The sequence below is a fragment of the Gekko japonicus genome, unplaced genomic scaffold (assembly GCF_001447785.1).
Source record: "Gekko japonicus isolate JY-2015 unplaced genomic scaffold, Gekko_japonicus_V1.1 scaffold663, whole genome shotgun sequence".
NCBI classification, from domain to species: domain Eukaryota; kingdom Metazoa; phylum Chordata; class Lepidosauria; order Squamata; family Gekkonidae; genus Gekko; species Gekko japonicus.
The window spans coordinates 623,514-638,642 of record NW_015170912.1 but is presented as its reverse complement, the minus strand read 5'-3'; the positions used below and the strand labels follow the sequence as shown (position 1 = coordinate 638,642).

Here is a 15,129-nt window from a genome sequence, read left to right as displayed (position 1 = left end):
CAGGCTCATCCTGGTTCAGTTCTCACAACCACAGACACAGCTTGTTGCCATGCTCATGAGCTTCCTTTGACCCTCCTCCTCATGCAGAGAACATGATGGAAGGCTTCCTGGGGAGGAAAGCCTGTAATCAGGCTCCATTTCACCATGACATTTCAATCCGGGCACCTGGGGAAATTCATGTTTGTTCTTTACCTGAGAACCAGGATTCTAAACCTCAGGTTAGTCCTGGATTGTGAGTGGCAAGCAGATTCCGTTTCATCCAGGTGCCTGAATGCAGATATCATGACAAACTGGAGTTGGATTGGGGTTTCCCCTCAGGTAGCCTTCAGTTATACTCTGCTCATAAGGGAGGAAGAAAGAGTATACAATCGTGGCAGCATGGAGAAGAGCATGGCCCAAGACTGGCAGCGCCTCACATGCAAGTCCATACCTTAATCTTATGAGAGCCCTGAAAAATTGCGGGGACTTTCCCCCAAAACCTGTCAGCGAGCTGCCAAATGTTTTCCTGTTTCCCCTTTCATATGCATTCCTTTCCCTATGCCTAATTGCTGCTTCCCCATACTATGTATCTCTCAAGGCCACTGGAGGAGTCGCAAAGGAGATTGCTGGATTGCTTTGACTTTAGCCTAGCTGCCCGTGGGAAGTTCGTACCTGTTTTGATTGGGAGGGTAGTTAATTCTCAGGCCTCCTGACGCGTGCGGAAATCACTCCTGGCGCGCGCGCGAACCACGCCAATTGGGCAGCACTATTTTGAATGTACTATAACTGCTTATGCGCATAGGTCCCCTGTTATTCCTAACAGTGATCCTGTACCTGTACTCATGGCTTCAATAAACTTATAACCTTTTCGCAAGTGTGTACTCCGTTGATGCTGTGGGACCTGACAAAACCACACTGAGCCTCAAGCAGCATAGTCCTAAACAGAGTTGCGCCCTTCTAAGTCTATTGAAGTCAGTGGGTTTAGAAAGGTGTAACTCTGCTTAGGATTGCCCTGAAAGATACTGCAAAAAGCATGAGACATCTCAATAGTTTCTGAGTTTCTCTGAGGCTCAGTGTGATAAGGATGAGCCCTATTCCCATTACCTTGCTCAAAGGTAGTGAGGAAGGTTTGAACTACACAGAACATTATCTCTCTGGCACTAGAGAACTAGTCCAAGCATCAATTATATCCACTGTTCTCAGTGGGCAAATGATTATCTCCTTCTACATTTTGTGTATTCTTTGTAAAAGTGAGGAGGCACAGAAGACTGCTATAGGATTTATATAAGAGGAAGTGGGCTACAGCTGTTCCCCGGAGTTGCCTGACTTCTTGATGGGTCTGACAGTTGGGCTCTTCCACATTCTGATTTTCATCACTTGTGTGTTCCTATTGCTTCAGGGTCCCCCCCCAAAAAAATGTGCTTTGCTCTCTCCAGTAGACCCAGAGGGAGCAAAACACATGTGGAAAAGAGGCGGGGGGAGGCCAAAGCAATAGGGATGAATGAGTGACAAAAATGAGAATGCGGAGTGAATCTCCCAAGACTACTGGTTCACCCTGTAAACCATCTGGCAGTTGCCCATGTAGCAGCACCAAACCATACTGTTACACAGTTCAGGGTTGGCTTTTAGATCTCACATGATGCTTTAGGTTGCAAGTTGCTACAGACTGGAGTAGATTGATATTTGTTACTGCAACACTCTGTGGATTGGGTCATGAACCAGTTTTTGGGGCAAGGGGATGTCTACTTTCTGAAAAGTAATTAGTGATGCTTTGGTATTTAATGGGGAAAGAATTGCTGAAGAATCATGTCTCTGTGGGTATTCCTTTTGGCATTCCAGAAAGAAACTTTAAAAAAGGGACTCCCTTTTCTGTTTTCTAAGTGTGTGCATATCCGTCCTTTTGTGGCTCATTAATTGATAGCTAGTGCTCATCTGCATTTGGAATGCACCTACCCTTTTGACAGTATGCCGTCTCAAGATGGCTTTTGTCCTATATGAATGGTATGAATTCCAGTGAACAAAAAAAGGAGCCATATCAAAGAATTAGGACTGTCCAATTAATTTTATGTAATTAAAGCTTGCATGGGAGCATGTAGAAACCAGAAGAAGAAAACATAAAGCGAATTTCAGGCTGTGAACACTTTTCATTCAAAAGTCCCTTTCTTCTTGTTGAATTTCGACGCCATGAAAATTGCATGCACCGTCCATAAAATTCCCAACTCAATGGCTAAATAAACCTTAATTTGTAGGGGAAGCTCAGAATGTAAAAGGATCCCTTTTTTATTCACTTCACTGTAAAGGGCCACCTTTGCAGCTATAAAAACAACCCATAAAATCCACATAGTATGCTCTCAGTTTGTGTCATTTCTTTAGCTTTTTCTAATTGAGGCTTCCATCGTTTCTTTTCAGATCCCACCGCCCCCGAATTCTTAAATTATCTTAGGATTGTTTGAGGGATAGGTCTTTGAGCAAAAAGAAATCACATAAGAGACTGTCCTTCCTTGTCACTTGAGATTTAAGTAGAAATGGTGAAGGGTAAACTTGTTAACTTTCTCAACGAAGTTTGAGTCCACACAATGTATGCACATGAAAGCTTATACCCAGAATAAAACTTTGTTGGTCTTAAAGGTGCCACTGGAACCGGACTCAAACTTTGTTCTGTTGCTTCAGACAAACACAGCCACCCACTGGAATCTGTTTTAACTTTCTGTATCCTCTAAAAGGTAGAGAATGTCCCTGCAATAGCTGCTTGAATGCAGGGTGCCAGAGGGGGCGATCCTCTCTCTGATGTTATTCAATATCTACATATGCCCCTTCGCCCAGTTGGTCCGGGGGGGTTGGGTTGAGTTGTCATCAATATGCTTATGACGCCCAGCTCTATCTGTTGCTGTCTGGCCAGCTGGACTCTGCCCCAGATATTTTGGACAGGGAATTAAGGCTGGATGGTTGCAGCAGAATTGGCTGAATTTGAATCCAACAAAGACAAAGGTCCTGTACCTGAGTCATGGGGGGTTAGGATCGGGAATCAGGCTCCTGGTCTTTGGTGGGACATCATTGGTACCTTGCCGAGGGTAAGGAGTCTTAGGGTGATGCTGGATTCCTCGCTTACTATGGAGGCCCAGGTCACCTCGGTTGCCAGATCAGCTAGTCAGGCAACTGGTTCCCTATCATGCCCCCTGGGACTTAGCTACAGTGTCCCATGCAGTGGTCACTTCCAGGCTGGACTACTGACGGTTTCTAAAGCCTCTGAATTTTACTACCTTGTTTGCTCTGGAAGTGGTGTAGAAGCACATACAACATTGTGGCCATGCCATGTCCCTGCCCCCCCCCAACCTTCTGCAGGTTGCCAAGCACAATATCGAAACAAGAAAAAAATGCATGTGATATATTGGTTGCCAAGCACAGCCTGGCACCCCTAGTTATGATATTATGGCAAGTTTGGGGTATACACGTCATGGCGTTGTGATCAAGTCCATGCTGTCATTTGGTTTTTAATTTTTTTTAAAGTCTTACCATGATCCTCCTATTAATTCTGGGTAAACATCTGTAATAATTGGGCTTGACCCCTGTCCAGCAACAGAAATGGATGAAATCATCAGGAAGGGGTAGTCAAGTTTGTGAAGTTATTGCCTCAGCTCAGTTAATTGTGTACCCTTCAAACAGTTTGTAATCATGGACACTGCATTGATCTTTGTCCATGGTTTTTGCGTTCATATATCACAGAGATAAGCAAAAATATATTGTACATCACTTCAGCTGAGCTGAACTATAGCCTCAGTTAACAACTCAAAACTCCTGGTGAAAAATCCTTCTGTACAAAGAGTCCTGTACCCAGGGTATCTTTGCAAAACTTCTGTGTGTAGTGTTGCATTTTACAGCCTGTATTCATGGTGCTACCATTTGTTCAGTTCCCGACTCTGAGAACATTTTTAAATGCTGTCTCCTGTGGCAGCAAGGAAACACTCCTGGAATCTGACGCTCTTGGAATAGTTTGTGGCAGTTAAGGAAAGCAAAGTTACTATCAAACACAATTTATTCAGAGTGAACAAAACAGACTGGGCTTGTTTTGTCTTTTGAATCATCTGTGGAGAATTTTAAGAGAATTAATCTCAGTAAAGTTTTACTAAGAACAGAATGGTGTGAAAATTTGTTAGCTATTTCCCAAATTCCTACAGCTGCTCTTTATTATTCACCTTAACAAAGTTTGAGTCCAATGGCACCTTTAAGACCAACAAAGTTTAATTCAAGGTATAAGCTTTCATGTGCAAGCACATTTCTTCAGATACAGAGAACAGAATATCTTCAGACATTACATATATAGGGTCGGGGGCTGGTTGTCAGGAAGGACCAATTAGAGTCAAGATGTATAAGAACTGGGTGATTATAGCTGTTCACCTTGTTCTTCCCTAACAGGCTTTTGTTTTAGGCTTATTAACAAAACAGAACAATTTTCTTAATACTATTAAGAAGATAGCATTTTTTTTGTGGCGCTGGAGACAATCCCTCTCTTGGCTGCTGTCAGGAATTCTTCTTATTTGTGTGATCCAGACTAACCCCAAATTAATCCCTTTTAGCCCTAAAAAACAGATTTTAGGGTCCTTCAGCCTGCCACAGCAGGAAGCAAGAAAATTGTGCTCCGTGGGATGTAATCTTTATACCTCTGGAGAAGTTAATTTTGATCCAACCCAATAAAATCATACATGACAATAGCCAAGAAAAATATTGTCCCCAGCTCCACAAAAAAAAGAAAAAAGCAATCTCCTCAAGAATAAAAAACAAAACCTTTCAGGGACCTGCCATCTATGGCCCTCTTCTCCAATCGAGTCATTAGGCATACTTCACAGCAGGGAACAATCCACAGACAAACACAACCCTGATAGAAATGGATGGGAGAATCCATTTTAGCCTTCCCTTCTTAGATTAAGTTCTTATCTTTTATTTAAATTATACATGAGTTTTATGGCTGATTTATTCTTTTTCTATGTTATAGTCATGGGTTTTTAATTTAAGAATGCCACTGTTGGTTTTATTTCATATTTCTTATTCAGATGTTTTTATTTTAAATGACTGAGTGTGCTTGTCATTGACTTTAACAATAAATCTGACTGAGCCTTCCCTTCTGCCCTAGGCAGAAGGATTATACCTGTGTCCTTCAAAGGATTATACCTGTGTCTGGGTCATGTGGTGACAGTCCTAAGACTTCCCTCAGAACGATTATTCACCCAAATGGATATTCTATTGATTCATCAGCTCCTGGAGTAGGATACCTGTATCATTATCCATACAAATATTTGTTCCAAATAGCCTGATCGTGATAAAACCTTAAAACACCTCAGATGTAACACCCTTCCTTCAAATGCCAGCTCCTGCTGATGTGGTGAATGGATCCTGGCTGGCTAGGATGGCCACTTACCTGTGTTACTGACACTCTTTTGCCTGTTTTAGCACCTAATGGGATAAACACAGTCACAACAACATCAGTAGCTAAAGGCACTTCCTTGGACTTAAAAAGTATCATGCAGTCTCCTTTCAGTTGCTACTTCATTGCTTGTTTCCTGTTTGTTTGTATATGTGTTTTGAATGCCATGGAGCGTTAAGTCCCCAGACGGAATACCACAGATTCTGAAACCCTTCCAGCTTCCTGGATTAATGTATTTATAATTTGCTTTCAGTGCATTCTAAGTATCTGGCAGGCTCTGTAATGGGCCTGATTCGGCACTCATTGTGCTCAGTGATTTTTAAAACCTCAAAAATCCATCGGTTCAGGAGCAGCGATCCTTACAGTGCCTGCAGGAATAACCCCTTAAGGCTATTATCCAGAGCCAGAGAGCAACTTAAATGTTCACTTTGTAAAATTTATCTATCGCATCTTTCTATATTTTACAAATGTAATAAAACCATGCATTTCTCCCTTCGGTACATCTACCGGCTTTATCGTTTTTAAGCTACAGCCCATTTGGCTTTTCAGGAAATGGGATTTTGGACACCAAATATGTTTAACTTTTCCACTCCACAGCAAAAAAATTTCAAGCAGTGCATAAACATTTGAGAAAAGGGTCTGGGACATAATGGAAGCACTAACTTTTAGTTTATGACAAGAGATACAAGCCCCAAAACCTGAGAGCCCCCAAACCAGACGTAACCTGTCACATATAAATAATTGCTTAATGATAAATTAATTAAATTAATAATAAATTAATTAATTAATGTGGGTTTTTGTTTGTTTTCTGCAGAAAAACTAAAGACTTCTTCAGCAACAACTCTGGAGTCAAAATGAATACAGGTATGCAGTTTCTATGAATGGAAGGGGAATATGCCCCCTTTTAAAAATCCCTTTAAGCAAACTGTTCATATTCATACTTGATCTACCCTAAATTTATTCAGATAGCTCTTTAAAATATATGTACATGTGAACAATAATTATATGTGTTTATTGCTATAGACAGGGGCTATGCCACATAAATACATGAATTTATACATGTGTATATATGTATACATGTTCCATTTCAATATATTTTTACATTTTCAGTAAAATATATTGGTTACAGTACACATATACATAGTTAACACAATGGCATATATTGCAAGAGATTTGTGCTTACAGTTACACTAATATTTTATTGTTCCTTACTTATTCTGCTTATTTACTGTTACACTCTTACCAATTGCTTTTTAAACATGCTGCAAGATATAGGTACATGTATTTTGTATTACTATCTTTCCAAACTATTGCATTGAACAATGATCAGGGCTCCATTGTAGAAGATGTTGGAGTACGTGGTGTCTTATTTCATGCCAAGGTGGGAGAGGCAGACATTACCCCTCTTCAGAATGCTCTTGAACATGGAAAGAATATAAAAGTATACAGTGTTTGAAGTCTGTGCTGCTTTTGAAGGGCATATAAACTAGTCTGAATAATTCAATTAACCACTTTAAGGGCTGGCTGATCCTTATGATACAGCACTAGCATCTGCTTAAATATTTTAAAATTCAGTAGTGTTTTATCCTGTCCTTCCTCCAAGAAACTTGGGGAGATAAAGATCATTTCCTCCTCCTCTGTTTTGTTTCTAAGTTCATTGAAGTCATTGGGCTTAGACAGGTGAACAGTGTTTAGAACTACACTGTAAATTTGTTAACTGAATCCTGGTCAGAGGCTATTGCAAAGGCAGAGCTTAATCAGGCTCTCAGACTTGAATTCCTGATCCCATTAGTAAAGCATGTTTGGTGGGGGGATTTGATCTCTTCCTTTCAGGGTTTGGTTCTCTAATGGTAAAGAGAATTACACCCTTCTAAGTCCATTGAAATAAATGGCCTCAAAAGGGCCACTCTGTTTAGGATTGTGCTGTAATTCTGTTCTTTACTTTCGAGAATTTACAGTGCTTTTTGCAGATTTCTTTATTTCCCCCAGCCTCTTCATGTTTATCTCTTCACCATTATCTTATTTCTTTGCCAGTAAGATAGATGTAATATGTGTTTTGAAAAAGCCAGTATAAAGTAGTGGTTAGAATTTCAGACTAGGACTGGAGAGACTTCAGCTATGAAGGATTTTAGGTGATCTTGGGCCATTCAGTGTCTCTCAGCCTAACCTACCTCACATGGTTTTTGTAAAGACAAATGGAGGCAAGGAACACCTGAGCTCCTTGAAGGAGGAGAAGGATAAATATATGATAGATTGCTAGACAGAGCTGCAAGCAAATCAAAACCTGATTGTATCTCTCATGCGAAGAAGAAATTCCATTCTGCTGATTGAAAATTTATTTTAGAACCAACTCTTATCCTGAAGCAGGCCTGTTTACCACATAAATGTCTTAACAAAACAGAGACTTATTTACTGCCTTTTCATATATAGATAATTACTGAGTCAGAGTTAATATCCTAAAATGGATCCTTAGAGTCCTCCCATAAATATTTTAGGCAAGAATATACATGGATAATGCATGTGATAAATTCATCTAATTTAAAAATGATTAAGTAAAGTATCTTCCTTTATAATAAATGGGAGATATAAAGACAAATCACATTAAAAGCATGCACTATCTTGAGAGAATGCTAATATCTATAGGTCTTAAGTTTGTTAATGTTAAATCATTGCAAAAAAAATTAGTAGTTATCTGATACTTTTATATAATGTGCAAGTGGTTAAAGAGAAAGACTGTGCTCATCACAGTCTGTTCCAAGTAGTGTTTCCTAAAATTACTTTTATTGGAATCCTACAGTGGGCTGTATGATCAGATTAAATTTCTTCTTGACACAAAGTGTTCATGGACCATAATGTCAGAGATGGTGAACATACCAGCAATCTAGAACATTTGAAAATAAAAAATTATGGTTCTATCAAAAGTTGCTAGTCCTTTTATCTTGTAGAACCTGTGACTAAACCATAAAATGGTAGAAATGAAAACATGCTCTTGCCCCCCTAGTTGGAAGAAAGAGCAGACACAGGAATGGGTTTAACTAAGGGCCACTATTAACTATTTACACCTTTGAGGCAAGGGCAAATCCCAAATGCGGAAAACATAGGCCAAGGCTAGGTGTCACCCCAGACCATCTCCTTGCATATATTCGGTGACCCACTTTTACCCTGGGAGTAAGCCATCCTTCTGGCTCACAACCAGCCAGCATAGCAAGTGGGGTATTGCCCTGGAGCTCCCCCCCCCCCAAGCTGTGAAACTTGGAGGGGACGAGGCTATCCAGGGCGGTCCGAAAGGCAGCCCTTATCCATGTCCTGGGCTGCAAAATCCAAAGGCTGAGCCTGATGGATCCCTTACTCCCCAACAGGGGAGGCGCCATATGGTGCTCACTGAATCCAGTTTCCATTTTCCTGCACTAACCTGCTACTGCCAAACCCAAGCTTCTGCGTAGGACCTTTTGCCCACTGGGCAGCTTTAAGCCACCCACAGCCCTTGCCTCAAGTCCTCTAAGAATATGTCATTGCCCTTTTGTGAGAGATGTACTCCATCACTCCTGTACAGGTTGACCAGCTCAGCCTGTATTCCAGGGTGAGGCAAGAACTGACCCAATCCATTGACCATTGCATTCCTCCTTTCCCAGTTCACATTCTGACGATTACTGCCCAAACATCTGGGATCCCCCAAGCCCAGCCACACCTGGCAAGACAATATAGCAGACCACATGATCCACACACCAGGCCACCTGCTCCTGATGAGCTCCAGGTTGGCCTTCGTCTGTATCACCAGGGCCTTCCCTTTCACAAGGCAGAGATCATTTCCACCCAAGTGGACCAACAGTACATGAGGTGCAGGATTCCAGCTCCCCTTGAATAACAGCAGGATGAGGCCAGGCCATTTCAAGCCCCATCACCCCAACCTTTTGACTGTAGCAAACTCACTAAGCCCCAATTGGGAACCAATAGGACTCCTTCTGGCCCAATGGGCTGCCCAAAAGACCATACTGTGGCTGCAAATGATAACTCTTTGCCTCTCATGGTGACTGGCCTAACCTAGAAAGAAAACACAATTAACAGCAGAACAATAATCTTACAAAGTATTAAGTGGACAAACATAAGTCTTATAACACCATGAATTCCAATGCCCCAGCTGCTGGATGGCTGGGGCTGAATAACCAATAGCACCTGTGGTGAAGGCTGCCCCAATCTGAAAAGAATGGCCCGGACCCAATACGTCCAATGCCCGTTGGGTAACGGCGCAAAACTGAAATTTGGTCAGAGGGCTGGCATCACAGTGCCGGAACGGTGTGTCCTCTTCTCAGCCCCTCAGGAGGGGGCGGAGCCAGCCTTAAATGCTTGCCAGTTCTGCCCCCATGTTGAATGCTAAGACGCTGTGTATCACAAGGCCCTGCCTCTTCCTCCATCCAAGGGAGGCAAAAGTGGCTATCCAAGGGAGGCAAAAGCGGGCCCCACCTGTGTCCGCCATTGGCTCCAAGGGCAGATGGGAGCCGAATGCTTTCACTTCTGCTCAGCTTTGTTTATCTCCTGTATTGAATTTCTAAGAGTGACATACCACCATTCTTGGGCAAATCCACAGTCTGTTCCCAAATTTATAGTCACTGAGTGTGATGTGAAACCCTCATGTGAATGCTGGTGAATATACTTCAACCTCCGATGCCAACTGCTTTGGTTTTTAATAGGACAAGAATTTGGTTCATCCAGGATTTTCTTCAGATTTGTTTCCCCTGAGAGGCAATGCCCCCCCCCCAACCATGCTTTTATTTTTCACCCTTGAACAACAATGTTCCAAAATTGGAAGGACATTTGATCACTTCAGTATTCTGAGATTTTGGATTTTTACCAGGATTTACCCATAAATGAATTATACGTGTTCTGTTTTTATCTCTGTAGCTCAAATAGGTTAGAATTTGGGGGAAGAATAGGTGTGTGTTTATAATAATATGCCTCTAATTGGTTCTTCTTTCTACAGACAAAGGGCAAAAAGTACTATTTTCAAAATCTGAATTAAAGTATACCAAGCCATATAAATTTAAATTTAATGGTTAGCATCTTAGTGGGTATTCCTTAAAACACTGTTATTGAGGAGATAATGTTGTGTCAATTGTAATCCTCCATTTTAGTTTATTTGTTTTGTGATGAGTTAGGTTGACACAAGCGATCTTTCCAATACTAGAAAGCACTTGACAAATCTCTTGGCTCGTTTATTCTTTGGAATGGCAGTAGTAATTAACTAGAGCTTCCCTACGGCCTTTGGTATGTATGCACAAATCCATAAGGATCAACGGCAGTTGCTAACTGCATGGATATGTCTCTGTTTCCATATCTCACAATGCTACGTGATATGTTGCATGTGCTTGCTCTCTATGTCGTGGGCCAGTGTCTGTGTCATTTTGTGCTTTCAGATAGTGGTGGGTGTGCTCGCAAACGTGCTGCCATGTCTGTCAAATTAACTGCTGTGAAGAGGGTTCAGAGTTCTCCAAACCTATTGACCGCAGGTATAACTATTAACTGTAGAGTGCTGCATTGGAATGCCATTGTGTTATGTTTTTGTTAGTGTTAACAGCTGAAAGATTCAAGATGGATTCTTGGTGCTGAGGGGGTCAACAGTGGGAGGGCTTCTAATGTCCTGGCCCCACTGGTGGACCTCCTGATGGCACTGGTATTTCTGGCCACTGTGTGACACAGAGTGTTGGACTGGATGGGCCTTTGGCCTGATCCAACATTGGCATCTCTTATGTTCTTATGATGTTTCCCTGTCAACAGAAAGCTCACACTTTGAATAAAACTTTGTTGGTCTTAAGGGTACCACTGGACTCAAATTTTGTTCCTCTGTCAACAGTTATTGCTATATTTCCTCTGTTCCATCACCCCTGGAAAAAAATTGTTCAAACGGTAATATCTTAGGCTATGTCCCCACAGGAGTTTCCTGCATAGCTGGTTGTGCAGTTCAGCATTGAACCACTCAAATAAGTTTTAATCTGAACCAGAATTGGGTTGTGCTCAGCCTTATTGTCAGTCGTTGAGTTCAGAACTAGAATTTGTGCAATATGAAAGAGTCTTTTAGCACAAGCTCTTTCTCTGGGCTGCCACACCACATTTAAATTTAACAAGATGGGCTTGTATTTCAAATGGTGTTACTTTTTAGGCAGACTTGAGTCCTGATGCTCTCACTTTAGAAAATATACTTTTGCCGTACAGAAACCAATTCCTCAGACCACACACACAAATGCAGGATCTTGCTTAACAGCCTTACCGCAATGTGTCGTCTGGATTTTAACATTCAGTACTTCTCATTCTAATCTTCTCCTTGACCACTGGACTCATGTATCAGCTTGGGGACTGGTCCAGTCTTTGTGCAGCTTGCAAGTCGCCATTCATTAAATCAACAGCTCTGAACCCCAGAAAGCAGTCAGTCTGGAAACATCCTTAACATTTCTTTAACGATAATGGTCCTTCTCTAAGCCTGTCAGAAATGATCTAGCTTATACATCATGTAGAGGCTTCCTTGAATGAATACTGGTGCCCCAGTACCAACTGTGGTTCTGGTTGATGTCAAAGGAACATTGATTGTGGGTGGTAAATCTGTTTACACTCATGTTTTCACTAGCTTATGTATTGGGCAATTTCATCTGTTACCACTGGGAATGGCATCCTCCCCCACACACACACCAAGAGGAGCAGTAGGAAAATTCCCCTTTGCTATATAATGGCTTGCCAGTGTTCCAATGTTTGATTATGCAGAAACCCAGTTTACATAATTCCCTCCCTTTTTGTGGGGGGGGGGGGAGAAAGCTATGCCCCACTTGTGTTATGTGTAAGGAGGGCTTCCACCTAATCAGGCACTGGCATAGTGGGCACAGCTTTTGTGATCTTTGCCATGTGCAGGCACTAGGGGAGTGCAGGATTATTTTTTTTTCAGATTTCAGTCCATTGGGCCTGGAAAATACTGATATTTCCTGATATTCTCGAATCCCAGTATTGGTATGATATTGAGATTCGGGTAAATAATCGGGAAACCCAAATTTATTCGGCATTTAAAAATGCCTTCCCTTCAGTCACAGTCGCACTGCTGTGACATGCCTCCATGAGTGAAGGGAATTTAAATGCCTTCTCCATTCATTTGCGGAGGCGGTAGCACAACTCCGGGAGTGAAGGGAAAACATTTAAAAATGCCTTCCCGCCACTCCTAGAGTTGTGCTGCTGCCGCGGCACACCTCCATGAGTGAAGGGAAGTTAAACGCCTTCTCCCTTCACTCGTGGAGGCATGCTACACACCCTAAGCAGGCACCCTGCTGTTCTTCCACTGTGCAAAGTATACAGCAGCCACTGATAACTTATGAAGTGGGTCCAAGTTTTATTTAGTGGGACTAATATCTTGTTTAGGTATAATTGTGTGAATATAAGTGATTTGCGAATTGTGCAGAGAAATTTGGAGTGCTGGCTGCATGATGAAACAGAATACTGCCTTAGGCTTTTCTATTTTATTACTGTGGTCGCTCAAGTAGAAAGAACTAGTTTAAATCTTTTTGCACCCTTTTCCAACAACCTAAGAGGCGACTCTACACATGGACATCACCAGATGGGCAACACCGAAATCAGATTGACTATATAATTTGCAGTCAAAGATGGAGAAGCTCTATCCAGTCAGTAAAAACAAGACCTGGAGCTGACTGTGGTTCAGATCATGAGCTACTCATTGCAAAATTCAGACTTAAACTGAAGAAAATTGGGAAAACCACGAGGCCATTCAGGTTTGACCTAGATCGCATCCCTGATGAATATACAGTAGAGGTGAAGAATAGATTCAAGGGTCTGGATTTGATAGATAGAGTGCCTGAAGAACTATGGACAGAGGTTCGTGACATCGTACAGGAGGCAGCAATCACCACCATCCCAAAGAAAAAGAAATGTAAGAAAGCAAAGTGGCTTTCTGATGAGGCTTTACAAATAGCAGAGGAAAGAAGGAAAGCGAAAGGCAAAGGCGAAAAGGAAAGATTTACCCAACTGAACGCAGATTTCCAGAGAACAGCAAGGAGAGATAAGGAGGCCTTCCTGAATGAACAGTGCAAAGTAATAGAAGAAAACAATAGAATGGGAAGGACTAGAGATCTCTTCAAGAAAGTTGGAGAAATCAAGGGAGCGTTCCATGCAAAGCTGGCCATGATAAAGGACAAAAACGGTAGGGACCTAACAGAAGCAGAAGAGATTAGGAAAAGATGGCAAGAATACACAGAAGAACTATACAAGAAAGACCTCGATGTCCTTGACAACCACGACGGTATAATCACTGACCTCGAGCCAGACATCCTGGAATGTGAAGTTAAATGGGCCTTAGAAAGCATTGCTAACAACAAAGCTAGTGGAGGTGATGGTATTCCAGCTGAGCTATTCAAAGTCTTAGAAGATGATGCTGTTAAAGTGCTGCACTCCATTTGCCAGCAAATTTGGAAAACGCAACAGTGGCCACAGGATTGGAAAAGGTCAGTATACATTCCAATCCCAAAGAAGGGCAATGCCAAGGAATGTTCAAACTATCGCACAATTGCACTCATATCACACGCTAGCAAGGTCATGCTCAAGATCCTACAAGCTAGGCTTCAACAGTACGTGGATAGAGAACTACCAGAAGTACAAGCTGGGTTTCGAAGAGGTAGAGGAACTAGAGATCAAATTGCCAACATTCGCTGGATTATGGAAAAAGCAAGAGAGTACCAGAAAAATATCTACTTCTGCTTCATTGACTATGCTAAAGCTTTTGACTGTGTGGATCACAACAAACTATGGCAGGTCCTTAAAGAGATGGGAGTACCAGACCACCTCACATGTCTCTTGAGAAACCTGTATAAGGGCCAAGAAGCGACAGTTAGAACCGGATATGGAACAACTGATTGGTTCAGCATAGGAAAAGGAGTACGACAAGGATGTATATTGTCGCCTTGCTTATTTAATATATATGCAGAGTACATCATGCGAAATGCTGGCCTGGATGAATCACAAGCGGGAATTAAGATTGCTGGGGAAAAGATCAACAACCTCAGATATGCAGACGATACCACTCTAATGGCAGAAAGTGAAGAGGACCTAAAGAGCCTCTTGCTCAGGGTAAAAGAGGAGAGCGCAAAAGTGGGCTTGAAGCTCAACATCAAAAAAACTAAGATCATGGCATCCGGCCCCATCACTCCTTGGCAAATAGAAGGGGAAGTCGTGGAAGTAGTGACAGACTTCACGTTCCTGGGATCCCAGATCACCGCAGACTGTGACAGTAGCCATGAAATTAAAAGACGCCTGCTCCTTGGGAGGAAAGCGATGGCGAACCTAAACAGCATGATAAAAAGTAGAGACATCACCTTGCCAACAAAAATCCGCATGGTCAAAGCAATGGTATTCCCAGTAGTCATGTATGGCTGTGAGAGTTGGACTATAAGGAAGGCCGAGTGCCGAAGAATAGATTCTTTTGAACTATGGTGCTGGAGAAGACTCTTGAGAGTCCCTTGGACTGCAAGAAGATCAAATCAGTCAATCCTAAAAGAAATCAACCCTGACTGTTCCCTGGAAGGTCAGATAATGAAACTGAAGCTCAAATACTTTGGCCACCAAATGAGAAGGGAGCAATCACTGGAGAAGACCCTGATGCTGGGAAAGATTGAAGGTCAAAGAAGACGGGGACGGCAAAGGATGAGATGGTTAGACAGTGTCAGAGATGCAACGAACATGAAACTGAG

General features: G+C 42.1%; 1 protein-coding gene across 1 annotated transcript in view; it reads left to right on the top strand.

Annotated features, from left to right (window-relative positions):
* The first annotated feature begins 6,252 nt into the window (after window positions 1–6,252).
* Window positions 6,253–15,129, top strand: part of SORBS2 (sorbin and SH3 domain containing 2) — a 112,770-nt gene continuing 103,893 nt past the window's right edge. The window contains exons 1-2 of the mRNA XM_015418695.1: window positions 6,253–6,262; window positions 10,810–10,902. Of these exons, the coding sequence (XP_015274181.1) occupies window positions 6,253–6,262; window positions 10,810–10,902 (103 nt within the window). The remainder of the gene's footprint in view (window positions 6,263–10,809; window positions 10,903–15,129) is intronic.